Source organism: Physeter macrocephalus, chromosome 5 (genome assembly GCF_002837175.3).
Source record: "Physeter macrocephalus isolate SW-GA chromosome 5, ASM283717v5, whole genome shotgun sequence".
Classification (NCBI taxonomy): domain Eukaryota; kingdom Metazoa; phylum Chordata; class Mammalia; order Artiodactyla; family Physeteridae; genus Physeter; species Physeter macrocephalus.
In genome coordinates this window covers 88,219,477-88,234,248 of record NC_041218.1, presented here as the reverse complement: position 1 = coordinate 88,234,248, position 14,772 = coordinate 88,219,477, and the positions used below count along the sequence as shown (strand labels likewise).

The 14,772-nt window shown below is 34.6% G+C and overlaps 1 protein-coding gene across 1 annotated transcript in view; it reads left to right on the top strand.

Moving 5' to 3' along the window:
- Positions 1–14,772, top strand: part of RSBN1L (round spermatid basic protein 1 like) — a 69,992-nt gene that overhangs the window by 24,938 nt on the left and 30,282 nt on the right. The window contains exon 2 of the mRNA XM_007102616.3: positions 9,881–9,997. Coding sequence (XP_007102678.1) covers positions 9,881–9,997 — 117 coding nt within the window. The remainder of the gene's footprint in view (positions 1–9,880; positions 9,998–14,772) is intronic.

Sequence of the window (14,772 nt, the reverse complement as noted above, 5' to 3'; positions counted from 1 at the left end):
TTCTTTCCTATCTAATAATTTCATAAACCTTATTTGAAGCAATAATCAGGACTTATTGTGACTTTCTTTGCAAATACTGTTCAGTGCAGATCAGAGATTCTTTTCTCTATGGCTTTCTTGGTTTTCATGTAGCTAAAAATTGCCTCTCTTTTTCATTTACATGTATACTTATTGCTTCATTTTCTGTCTTATTCTCTGTTGTGTGATAAGAGGTAATCTGGCAATTCCCCTTTATTCCTTGGGGGCCTTGTTTCTGCAGTTCTCCATTCCTGTGTTTCGACCTGAACTGTTACCCTTTAAGCCAGCTGCACAGCTTTCATACTGATATTTTCTTGTGTTGCTCTCCTTTGCTCTGAGTCCCTTGTTTCCTGGGTCTCATGTCTTCTTCCTTCTTTGTTTACTCCTTTACTTAGCATGCCCTCATGTAACTTCCTCAGAAAGGATGCATGTGTGGTAAAAATTTTGAACTTTTGCTTGTCTGAAAATGTCTTCCATCATGCTTGATTGATAGTTTGGCAGATTTTAGAATTCTAGGTTAAAAAATATTTTCATTACGAATTTTGAAGTTACTGCTGTATTACTTTCTAGTGTCTACTGTTGCATTGACAGAGTCCAGTTCCACACTGTTACCTGATCTTTTATATGTGATCTTTTTTTTTTTTTCCCCCTTCTTCTGGAGGCTTTTAAGATCTTTTCTTTATCCCCAGTGTACTGAAATTTCATGAGGGTGTGTTTGGGGCCAGAGGGGCTACAATGGTGAAGTCCATTCTTTGTACTTATCCCTTGAAGAATCTTCATTCTGGAGACTGATCTTTTATGGGAAATATTTATTTATTTATTTATTTATTTATATTTTTCTTCCTCATGCAATTGTTTTCTTTTTCTGAAATTTCAGTTAATTTGATATTAGATCTCCTGAATAGATCCTTTGTGTTGCCTTATTTTTTGCTATTTTTCACTTCTTTGTCTTGTTGCTCTGCTTTTTGGAAGATTATCTAAACTTTATCTCTTCCAACCTTTTAATTAAGCCTTTCAGTTTTGCTATTGTATTTTTAATTTTTAAAAGTTCTCGTTTTTAAAATTTCTTGATTCAATTCAGCTTGAATATTTTAGGGAAGTACAATCAGCTTGTCTTTGCCTTGCCTAGGGTACTTGAGTCTTGAGGCCTGTTCATTTCCTCCAGAAAATGAAAGTTTCAGTGTTTGTCTTAAAGGGTGGGATTGAAATGATCACTTGAATGTTTGGGGTGAGGGTGGGAGAACTGGGAAGTCCAACTCTTTCTTATATAAACTTTTAAACAATTTCCCTTGTTTTAAGATCCCTGTATGTGTGTGTGTGTGTGTGTGTGTGTGTGTGTGTGTGTGTGTGTGTGTGTGTGTAAGTGATTCAGGTATACAAAAATATATATATGCATATATATATTCTTTTTCATATTCTTTTCCATTATGGTTTATTACAGCATATTGAATATAGTTCCCTGTGCTATATAGTAGGACCTTGTTGTTTATCCATTCTATTTATAATAATTTGCATCTGCTAATCCAAACTCCCTATCCATACCTCTCCCGGCTGTAATTCTTAATTCTCATCTCCTTTTAATTCCAAATTTCTAAATAAAATGCTCATACTGCCTTTTCTTTTTGAATCGATCAGTTTTAGACATATATTGCGTTCTTGTTAAGATAAATAAGAATTTAGCACTTTTATAATTTAGCTTCTTTCCTATCTAATAATTTCATAAACCTTATTTGAAGCAATAATCAGGACTTATTGTGACTTTCTTTGCAAATACTGTTCAGTGCAGATCAGAGATTCTTTTCTCTATGGCTTTCTTGGTTTTCATGTAGCTAAAAATTGCCTCTCTTTTTCATTTACATGTATACTTATTGCTTCATTTTCTGTCTTATTCTCTGTTGTGTGATAAGAGGTAATCTGGCAATTCCCCTTTATTCCTTGGGGGCCTTGTTTCTGCAGTTCTCCATTCCTGTGTTTCGACCTGAACTGTTACCCTTTAAGCCAGCTGCACAGCTTTCATACTGATATTTTCTTGTGTTGCTCTCCTTTGCTCTGAGTCCCTTGTTTCCTGGGTCTCATGTCTTCTTCCTTCTTTGTTTACTCCTTTACTTAGCATGCCCTCATGTAACTTCCTCAGAAAGGATGCATGTGTGGTAAAAATTTTGAACTTTTGCTTGTCTGAAAATGTCTTCCATCATGCTTGATTGATAGTTTGGCAGATTTTAGAATTCTAGGTTAAAAAATATTTTCATTACGAATTTTGAAGTTACTGCTGTATTACTTTCTAGTGTCTACTGTTGCATTGACAGAGTCCAGTTCCACACTGTTACCTGATCTTTTATATGTGATCTTTTTTTTTTTTTCCCCCTTCTTCTGGAGGCTTTTAAGATCTTTTCTTTATCCCCAGTGTACTGAAATTTCATGAGGGTGTGTTTGGGGCCAGAGGGGCTACAATGGTGAAGTCCATTCTTTGTACTTATCCCTTGAAGAATCTTCATTCTGGAGACTGATCTTTTATGGGAAATATTTATTTATTTATTTATTTATTTATATTTTTCTTCCTCATGCAATTGTTTTCTTTTTCTGAAATTTCAGTTAATTTGATATTAGATCTCCTGAATAGATCCTTTGTGTTGCCTTATTTTTTGCTATTTTTCACTTCTTTGTCTTGTTGCTCTGCTTTTTGGAAGATTATCTAAACTTTATCTCTTCCAACCTTTTAATTAAGCCTTTCAGTTTTGCTATTGTATTTTTAATTTTTAAAAGTTCTCGTTTTTAAAATTTCTTGATTCAATTCAGCTTGAATATTTTAGGGAAGTACAATCAGCTTGTCTTTGCCTTGCCTAGGGTACTTGAGTCTTGAGGCCTGTTCATTTCCTCCAGAAAATGAAAGTTTCAGTGTTTGTCTTAAAGGGTGGGATTGAAATGATCACTTGAATGTTTGGGGTGAGGGTGGGAGAACTGGGAAGTCCAACTCTTTCTTATATAAACTTTTAAACAATTTCCCTTGTTTTAAGATCCCTGTATGTGTGTGTGTGTGTGTGTGTGTGTGTGTGTGTGTGTGTGTGTGTGTGTGTATGTGTATACATACATATACATATACAGATGTATACACATAAATGTGTGTATATGTGTGTGTGTTTATATATATACACACAGTATACATATATATGTCAGACTTGGGATACTTTTATAAATTTACATTTACATATATCAACTTGCAGTTTTCGTCTAACATATCATGAACATTTCCCCCATGATGTTAACTGTTATTTAAACATGATTTTTAATGGCTTCATAATTTTCCATTTCTGAATATAACCAAATTTATCTAACCAATCTCCATTATTAAACATTTGTTATTTACAGTTTTTTACTGTTAAAAATAATGTGGGGGCTTCCCTGGTGGCGCAGTAGTTGGGAGTCCACCTGCCGATGCAGGGGACGCGGGTTCGTGCCGCGGTGTGGGAGGATCCCACATGCCGCGGAGTGGCTGGGCCCGTGAGCCATGGCCACTGAGCCTGCGCGTCTGGAGACTGTGCTCCGCAGCGGGAGGGGCCGCAACGGTGAGAGGCCCGCGTACCGCAAAAAAAAAAAAAAAAAAAAATAATGTGGGATGAAGACCTTTGTATGTGTATTTTTGTGCAGGCTTGGTTTTCTTTTTATTAATCTTAGTTGTGGAATTGTGGGATCAAAGGAATGATGAGTTTTAATATTTTTCCAACATATTGTTAAATTGCTCTCCAGTAAAGACTATCAATTTATGCTCATCACTGTGTGGAAGTGCCTGTCTCGCTTCACCTTTGCCAAGCAGCACTAGTTACTGTTATTTTTAAGAAAAATGATCTTTTAAAAAATTTTGTGTCCATATAAGATGATGGATATTCACTAAACTTACTGTGGTAATCAGTTCGTCATATATGTAAGTCAGATCATTATGCTGTATACATGTTAAACTTAGCGCTGTTTGTCAGTGATATCTCAATAAAAATGGTCAATTTGATAGGTGAAGAAATGATTTCATGTTATTTTAATTGAGCTTTTCTTCATGTTTGACATTAGCATTCTTTGAAATTTGCTTGTTTTATGTCCTTTGTATCTTTTCCTATTTACTATTTTTTATTTTCTTTTTAAAATTTTCTTTTTCTATTTTTAATTTTTCTTTTTTTTGGTGGTAAATTGTGAAAGTTCTTTATATAAAAAGAACTCTGCATAAAAAAGAAATCAGCCCACTGTCTTTTGGGGAAAATTATTTGTCTTTATTGAGACTTACACAGAAAAATTTTGGATCCCTACTGTTATTGGAGGAATAGCTTTATTAAATCTTAGAACTGTTTGTCAGAAATGACCAGGTCAGTTAGAAAAGGGATTTACACTTGAAGAACTACTACTGAAAGGCTTTCAGGACTAAGAATTCCCTTCCTTGCCGTAGAACAGAAGGATTAACAAAGATAACCTAGAGCACCTTACCGGAGAGAAAGTCATGATGTACTGTAGAAAATAACAGTAATTTCTCACTTTATTACAGGACTTGTTTCATGCATTGAACAAGCATTTATTGAGGGAGAGCCTTCTCTACCCTCAAGGAATGTACACTGGTGGGGTTAGGAATGATGCTAGGAAGAAAGATATGTTTGTAACTAACTAGAATACGGTGTGATATAGAGAACCTGCTTGCTGTATTATAGCACAATGGACCTGGTCTAGTTTCTTAGCACAGAACAAATGAGAATGAGCCTATCAGTGACTGCCAGAAGTTAGAGCTGTCACCTCTTTTACCTGGAGTGATAAGAGACAGCTGAGACAATAAAAATGAAATGATTCTCAGCTGCTATTTAGTTTTGAACAGTTAATTTTTTCTTCTGTTTTTGAGGTCAATATGAGTATGACAGTGAGAGTTAAAATTTTTATCAAAATGAAAAGAGTAAATTATATTTCTTATATTTTTGAAAGCAGGGATGTATGTAGTACATTTTTTAAAGTAGTTAGGACTGTTAAAAAATGGGTGGCAATCTCCTGTTATCTGGAAATCTGTGAATTAATTCTGAAGATTCCAGATGAATGGTTTGTTGATGTATTATTTGATCAGTCTCTTAAAAGTATTCACAAAGCTTTTTATGTTTTGCTTTCTTACTGGAGCAGTTCACATAATACTTGTGTGTGTGTGTGTTTTTTCATCCCTACTACATTATTATAATGACATCAATACTTGTGGAGACAAGTGAATTTTATTATAATCAGATGAAAAAATTTATTTTGTTATTTAAGAACTGGTTTCCAAAGTGGTACTTATAATAAGAATCAACTGATACCTTGTCGATTTTAAGATTCTTTAGTACAGCACTGTTACTCATTTTTATCTCATACACGTAAATGTGCAATAGAAATGTATTGGGTGAGTGAAATACATTTTACATTGATGCATATGTGGCATATACTGCTAAATCATAAGTTGACCATATGTTTGAAAATCCCACTTATATTTTGTTTGAAATTATTTTCATCAGCTTTCTTTTTTATATCTTAACTTCTACGTATAAGGTATGTCTTTAGCCCATGTGTGTTTTTTCACATATATAATTTAAAGTGTGTTGTGAGTTGATAATGACTTATTTATTCCTTCTCTTTCCCTCCATTCTTAGATTCCTTTTGCATCTTTAAGTTCAAACCGTATCATGGGTCTCTTAGCATCTGTGTTCTGTCTGTCCCGTATCCCCCTTTTTATTTTCAAATAAAAAGTGTCCTTATGTTAAATTGGACTTTTCAAAACAGATAATTTGTTGTTCTTATGGTGGAATAGTTCTTACTTTTATTCTAAGAATTGTGATGGGAAGATGAGCTAGAAATTCTTTCCAAGCCTTAGATTAATCCTGAAGGATAAAACTGTACAAATTCATGGTCATGAAAAGAAGTAAAAACTAAGAATGACACTGGTTAAAGAACAATGTATAACTGTAAACTTAATGCCAGGGAGTCTTTTCCTTGTGAAAAGACCTCGAAGTGGCTTTTATAAATATGAATGCATGACAGTGTGGTAGCAGCACACTTGAGGTTTTATAGACAGTGGGGTTCTGACTTGTTATGGCCTCAACTAGAGAGCCTGCGTGCCACAAACTACAGAGCCCATGCACTCTGGAGCTCCGGTGCCACAACTAGAGAGAGAAAACCCTTCAGGCCACAACTAGAGAGAAACCCACGTGCCGCAACTAAGACCTGACGCAGCCAAAAAATATAAAGTCTTTATTTAAAAAAAAGAGAAAGAAAGACACTTTTCTACTATGTATATATAGACTGATTTGTTTTTGCTTCCTTTGCTTTGAAGGTTTTGGGTGTAGTATAGGGTAGGAGGTAAATGCAGTTATGTCATCAGTCACTCTTATAGTCTCGGCTATGCCACTGTTTTGTTTCTATAGGTGTTTTTTGTATAATGACTTCACACCTTCAACTTATTTTTACTTGAACTATTTAATACCATACTTGAAGGCATATTTCAAGACCCCTTTTCCTGTATTACAAAACTACTATGCTCCTATTGCAGAAACTTAGAAACTTTTTGCCGCTTAAAAGTAATGGCTTGGGACTTCCCTGACGGTCCAGTGGCTAAGACTCTGCGCTCCCAATGCAGGGGGTCCGGGTTCAATCCCTGGTCAGGGAACTAGATCCCACATGCCACAACTAAGACCCGGCTGGCCAGAGAAGTAAATAAATATTTAAAAAAAAATAAGTAATGGCTTACAAAAAGAAATGAAATTGAGTTATTTGTAGTGAGGTGGATGGACCTAGAGTCTGTCATACAGAGTGAAGTAAGTCAGAAAGAGAAAAACAAGTACCGTATATGGAATCTAACAAATATATGGAATTTGTTGGAATTTATATATGTATGGAATCTAACAAAAAAGTGTTCTGAAGAACCTAGAGGCAGGACGGGAATAAAGACGCAGATGTAGAGAATGGAGGGTGGGATAGGGAGGGTGGGCAGGAGATGCAAGAGGGAGGAGATATGGGGATATATTTATAGGTATAGCTGATTCACTCTGTTATACAGCAGAAACTAACACACCATTGTAAATAATTATACTCCAATAAAGATGTTAAAAAAAAGTAATGGCTTTTAATGATTTGCACTGTTATCTTTCAGTCTGTTTTCTGAATGTGTATATTAATTATAAATTTTTAAAAATTATGATGTGTAGAGGCAGGAGGTATGTATGAGAAATCTCTGTCTTCTGTTCCATTTTTCTGGGAACCTAAAACTACTCTAAAAAATAAAGTCTATAATGTCTATAAATAAGTATATTTATAAATAAAGTCTATAAAAATTGGGTCATATTATATTATAGTTTTATCTCCTGAGAAACTAGTTTAATTTTATTCTGAAAAAAATTTGTTATGTGACTGTGGTAGGTTTATAGTGTATCATATTCTTTATATATGTCATTAAAATTCTATAGTTATTTTAATCTGTGGGGTTAGAAGTCAGGATCGTGGTTACCCTTAGCAGTGCTGCATAATAAAGACTGGAAGCGGGTACCTGAGATGGGTTCCGGGTGCTGTTCATTTTTGTGAAAATTGAGCTGTATACTTACGTGCTTTTTTCTGTATGTATATTATACTTTAATAAACTTTTAAAAGTTTAATAATTATTGAAATAATACTTTTAGGTTAATAAGATTAATAAGGATAATTGGGAAAAGAAATGCGGAGACATTTCAGATGACTATTTTCTTCAGTTGTGATTAATGATATATAACTAGTTCACTTAAAAATGTGTAGTTACTTAGGCAATATTAACTTATATATGTGTCTGAGCTCCAGCTATTTGTACTGACATTTTATGGCTGGATGACAGCCTATGACATGTTTTCAAGGATTTTAAAACACCAAAAAGTAAGAGTAGTGAGCTAATCTGAAGTGTGAGAACAGCTTAATCTACTCTAGAATTTCAGAATAAGTTGTATATGAACATATGAGCACTTTATCTAGCTTTTTCATCCCTGTATCCCTAACTTTTTCTTATACTCAGCAATGCATTTGTTAAGTCAGTGAATCCCTGTTTTGGTTTGCTCAACCATCAACTGTCCTCTCATCTGCTTTGAGTATTATCACTTTTAAAAAAGCACTTTGTCAGTTTGATAGGTGAAAATATCTTATTTGAATTTGTGTTTTTTAAATTAATAAGTTTTAAAATGTTTATTAAATACATAGATTTAACTTTTTTGAGAATTATCTAGTTAAGTAGTTTGGAGAGTCGTTAAGTATGGTAGCCCCTAGACTCGTGGCTTTTTTTAAAAAAAATTAATTTATTTAATGTTTGGCTGCGTTGGGCCTTCGTTGCTGCACGTGGGCTTTCTCTAGTTGTAGTGAGCGGGGGCTGCTCTTCGTTGCGGTGTGTGGGCTTCTCATTGCGGTGGCTTCTCGTTGTGGAGCATGGGCTCTAGGCGAGCGGGCTTCAGTAGTTGTGGCACATGGGCTCAGTAGTTGTGGCTTGCCAGCTCTAGAGCGCAGGCTCAGTAGTTGTGGCGCACGGGCTTAGTTGCTCCGTGGCATGTGGGATCTTCCCAGACCAGGGCTCGAACCCGTGTCTCCTGCATTGGCAGGTGGATTCTTAACCACTGCGCCACCAGGGAAGTCCTCATGTGGCTTTTGAACAGTTAAAGTTGAGCTACTTTGAATTGAAATGTGCCATAAGTGTAAAATATAGACTGGAATTTGAAATCTTATTATGAAAAAAGGAATGTAAAATATCTCAGTAATTTTTTAGTATTGGTTCCATGTTGAAATGATGTTTTAGATATATTGGCTAAATAAAATATTATTAAAATTAATTTCACTAGTTTTGTTTTGTTTCTAATGTGACTACTAGAAAATTTAAATTTACGTATGTGGTAACCATTATATTTCTGTTTGATAGAGCTGATCAAGACAATAATCTAAACATTAGGTGACTAGGACCTGAACTTAGGGTAGTATTTATAGAAAGAGAAGTAAGGAGGGATTTTAAGAAATTATGCAATTGGCATATATGTTATATAATCTCGGGTGTTACATTACAGGCTTTTTGCAGTTTTGTGTGTTTCCGTCATAGCTTTGTAATCAGTAGTAAGCTTTTTGAAGACAAGGATTTCAACACTATTTTAAAATTCTCCTCTACATTTCGTCTTTTGCTGGGTGCATAGGAGCTTGATTGAACAACAATAATTAAAAGGACATCGAATAATTTTATAACACAAAGTTTGAATTTTTATAATGCAGGTCAATGATTCTTAGAGTTCCTATACCCTTTATTTTAATATCATAATATCACCAGTTAGCCATGTCAGTCGTATCTTTTTTAAAAGGTGCAAGGATAAGGGAACTAACATCTAGTCTTATATATATACACCAGGCTCTGGGTAGCCATTTTATATCTTTCTTCATTTAATCCTTGTAGTAACCCATGAGAAAGATATCAACCATTATTTTACATATTAGAATGAGTATTTTTTCCAGTGTTATGTTAACCAATCCAGATATGCCCAAAATTAGCCCCTTTTCTGCTCTAGTTTACTCTCTCAGTTAAAGTTAGCCACTTATTTTAAGTGATTTGAAGTTAGTTTGATGTTGTATTGGACGTGAAATATGTGAAGAATAATCTTTAGAATAAAATGTGTAGTGATAAATTTTGATAGTTTATGATGTATTATGTATTCCAGTGTTCAATATATGAAAGGAAATTTATAAATAACTAAAACCTTAGAGAAAGAAAAAAAGGCATGTTTGTTTTTCATTCTGATTTTCTTGGTGTGTTGTAATTCTAGAAATTTCACTGTAGTTCATAAAAAAATAAAATTTTTAAATAGTTTAAAATACTTATTTTGTCTTTTAGATAAAATCAAAGACAAAATTAAAGAAAGAGATAAAGAAAAGGAGAGAGAAAAAAAGAAGCATAAAATAATGAATGAGATCAAGAAAGAAAATGGAGAAGTAAAGATTTTGCTGAAAAGTAAGTTTATATTAAGTGATTTCAGTTGTACTGTGTTATATTGTTCAGTATATATGTATTGGCTTAGTGATTAAAATAAGAAATGTTATTTGGTGCTGAATTTTGCTGGGAATAAACATTTGTGGTCAGACTATGAGAAGTAAATATAATAGTGGGGTTTTCTAATCTGTGTAGTAATATGTCTTTAGTATATTTATTTAGTGAGTTATTAGAAAGTAGTAAAGATAATTACTAGGTTCCTTAAATTATTTGAAAATAGGTTATCTAACTCTGTGTTTATATTACTAGTCTTTATCCATATTTAGATAATCTAAAATAAAAGGCTAAAGAAATTTTTAGCATGATAGGTATGGTGGAGGAAGTGATCTTACCAATATTTGATGATAATCACCATAGCATAGTCTGGGATTTAGAAGGGAGCATTTTACTCTAAGCTAAATAAGAAGGTGTACTGTTTTACTGTATGTTTCTTGCATACTTAAGAATATCCTCTTTTTGTTTCCTGTTTTTTCTCATTACAACTATTTTTAGTTGTTTATACATAGGGGTGGATGGTGAGGTAATAATATAAATCCTGTCGATAAATCTGAACTTTTCCAGAGAGAATTTGTGATAGAAGGATAGTTTTAAATTCACTCAGATAGCAAGGTAAGAAGAATCAGTGGCATTTGGTTGCTAGATAGCTAGCAAATTCATTTGCTGCCTCATCAAGTTAACAATTTGTGGATTAGAACACGTTGACTTTGATTAATTTCATATTGAATTTATGTGTGGATAAGCCTTTTTATCTACATAAGGGAGAAAAGGCCATAGCACTGTAGGTGCAATGAAATTACTGGTTAATTTATATTATTTAAGGTAAACAGTATTAGATTCTATAATTTCATTTCTTTCTTTGTCATGTTTCCGGATGTTCTTTGGTGGTACTTTGTCTAAGCTCTATTTTCTACTTGTCAGAACTTTCTTTTCTTTTTTTTATGGTACGCGGGCCTCTCACTGCTGTGGCCTCTCCCGTTGCGGAGCACAGGCTCCGGACGCACAGGCTCAGCGGCTACGGCTCCTGGGCCCAGCCGCTCCGCGGCATGTGGGTTCTTCCCGGACCGGGACACGAACCCGTGTCCCCTGCATCGGCAGGCGGACTCTCAACCACTGTGCCACCGGGGAAGCCCAGAACTTTACTTTCTATAAAATTCTTTTGACCTTGAAGAAACATGTCAGAGCTTAAGTTGATGACTACTTGGTGAATGCTCATGGTCCTTTTCTATTTTTTTGCCAGTGTTTTATCTGTGTTGTCTAAATAGACTGTAAGCCTTTGAGGCAGGAGTTGAATATAATCACACTAGTGCTCTACAGCAGCTAATGATTAACACTTGAAATGTTTTCTTATCTTTACCCTCTTGGTTTAGTCAAACAGTCATTTTTTATTGGTTTAGTCACATAGTCATTTTGTTATCCGTTTGTACAGTGATGTAAATTCCTGTCACTTGGTTGAATGTTAGATTCCTAACATACCATTAATGTGAAGTATGTGAACCTAGAAATTACATATGCAAGCAGAATTTTAAATAGCCTAAAAAGTGGAGATTTTTCCAGTAATATACAGTGGTAACCTTGACTTTGAAGTAAATGAAAAATTTAAGAGGTATTTTGAACCGAGATAAACTGAAACCTAGTGATGATAGAGAGGAAAAAAAGAGATAGATTTGGAAATAAATTGGTGACCTCGATGACCATAGGAAAATCTATTTACTGTAAAATGGAGGTAAATAATAATTTAATTACTGTCTTACAGGGTTGCGGAGATTAAATGAGGTAAAGTAAGGGGGAAAGTGCCAAGTACAGTTGTCTAGCCCACAGGTATTCAATAAGTAGCTATGAATGTTACTTATAAACACATATGAAAAATTAACTCTTGTGATTAAAAACAATGACAAAACTATCTCCCCTCCTCGGGGGTAGTATATAGATAATTAAATGAATAAAAACATGATTAATTTGAGAAATTGTGCCTGTCCCATGGTAAGCACTGAGTAAGTGTTAGCTATTGTTACTATCCGGCAGAAACAATTTGTTCTGCTTGTGTGGCCGGCCATTTCCCAAGTGAGCCTTATGATCAGGGAAAGGCATCCTTCGTTATTGGTGTCCTGGAGCAACAAGAGAATCAGTTAGGTGGGGGCAGTAAGTATCCTATTATTTACTACTTTGTGTCCCTTTTTCTTTTATGGCTTTCAACTTTTATTCTCAAAATTTTCTCCTGATAATGCTAACATTGCAAGCTATGGCAGATGCAGGCATTGATTGATTGGTGATGGCACTTGAATATCTGACAGTAGATCCTAACTCTTACTCCATGGGACTTCCCTGGTGGCCCAGTGGTTAAGAGTCTGCTCTTCATTGCAGGGGGCACGGTTTGATCCTAGTCCAGGAGCTAAGATCCCGCATGCTGCGGGGCACGGCCAAAAAAAAAAAATTTTTTTTTAAAGGGGAAAAAAGATAAAGTAACTGACTCTTATTACTCCACACCAGTCTTATTTCTTCCACATTTTCATTAAAAACTGCATTATGACTAAGAAATATATACATGATTATATACATGCCATAAATGTTTTATTAAGGCAGAAATCTTGTAAATGTTTTTCACTGATAAAATAGGAGTTTGCTTTATTAGAAACAGTTTAAAGGAACAAATACATTTGAAACATAAGCTTATTTAGCTCATCCTTTTATATCTAATGTCTACCAACTACTTTTTATGAGTACACTTATGTGTTTCAGCCAGTTTATGTTGTTTATTGATAAGGTGTGAGAACATGGATGTTATGATTATAGTATTCTTGAGAGTAAATTTTATCATTATAGCGTATCAGCGAAGCTTACTGGCGAGCAGGTAGAAAGGGGATGAAAAGAAGCCAGTGTTCAAGGTTATTGGTAGTGTACTAAAGGTCACAGGTAGGTCATTCATGACAGGAGGAGTGAAGATGTTGCTGTGCCAAAAAAGGAGAGTCATTCCCGAAAGACCAAAGGTTGAAAATAGCTAAGCTAATTACTGCTTTGTTTCTGTGTATGATAATAGAATTTTATATGCATATATATATAAAACACTTCCCATATTAGATAAGAAATCATATCCTGTATTTCTGGGCAACCTTTATTTTTCCTTTATTAACACTAAAAATATACTAAGGTTGGAGTGGAAATTAATTCCAGTGATTTTGTGATTTTTAAAGATTTTTAAAAAATAATTTGCCATTAACAACACATGCTGTTTTTTTTTATCTGTTTGTGTGTGTGGTTTTTTCTGTCTCTGTATGAGTGCCTCTTTCTTCTGACTGTGTATGTGTCTCCATTTCTCTCTGTGTCAGATCCTCTCTTTGGCTGTCTGTGCATGTGTGTGTCTACTTGGGTGTGTGTGTGTGTGTATGTGTGTGTTTGAGGTCCACTGTGCATATATCTGTGGATCTTTGCGGGGAGGGTTTCCCATCAACCTTATACTTTTATACTTTTTGAGGGTCCAAATTACTTAGCATTTCTTTCCGTTATGGGTATTTACCAGGATCCTTCAAAAAAAACACTACAGTTCTGATTTATTGGGCTCCGTTTGAAGAATTATGAATTTAAAGTAAATATGTACTTTAAATAAAACCTTTTAGTATAAGAGAAAAACATTAGTATTCAAAATGATCTTATCTCCTTAAGTATTAAAAAATTTCCTACATTTGTATCTATTGCATTTCATGTATCATTCCAAGACATTAAATGAGTGAGAGATTGTATAAAACTTAAAAAAAAAATTACCTAGTAAAGGCTAGTGCCTTGATTTGATTTAAATGTAAAGAATGCATTTTACCTGTACCCATTGAGGGGGGCTCCCCAAGACTACCCCCAGGTTTGATGATTTGCTGGGAGGACTCACAAGACTCAGCATAAATTTGTACTCATGGCTATGATTTATTATAGTGGAGGATACAAAGTAAAATTAGTAAGGAGAAAAGGCACATGTGGCGATTTCTGGAGGAAGCTAGGCACAAGCTTCCAAGAGTCCTCTCCTAGTGGAGTCACAAAGGATGCACTTAATTCTTCCAGCAGTGAATTGTGATAAAATATGTGAAGTGTTGTCTACCAGGGAAGCTCATTAGAAACTCAATAGTCAGGGTTTCTACTGGGAGCTGGTCACATAGGCACCCCCTGTGTAGCATGTAGCAAAATTCCAGAAGGAAAACAGGTGTTCAATGTAAACCATATTGTTTGCACTAACTGTTTAGGTACAGTGAGCCACTCTTATCAGGGAATGGTAGTAACCTTCCCAAAATACAAGTTCTCAGATACCAGCCAAAGGCCATCCTTGCAAGCAGGCCTAAGGATAGCAGTCTCAGGTGTGTTATGTTTAACTCTTTTCTGCACCCTGTGCTCACTTTAGTATTTAATTAGAGTAGTTTGTCATGGAAGTTTAATTACTTGATGCTCAGTATAACACTCTTGACTAATTTCTTATTAGTTTGTATTTTTCAATTTCTATTATACTACTACTGTTTTCATCCATCCTTGTGACTAAGAAATAGACAGACTGTTGTACCTATTTTATTTTAAAGTAACATGACTGGATATTTACTATTTTAACTTTAAAAAATGTGTTAGTTGTAAATATAATAGGATATTAAGCTTATATTTTCATTCAAATGAAATTCTGCTTATTTTGGCAAACCATTTTTTTTTTTTTTTTTTTTTTTTGTGGTACGCGGGCCTCTCACTGTTGTGGCCTCTCCCGTTGCGGAGCA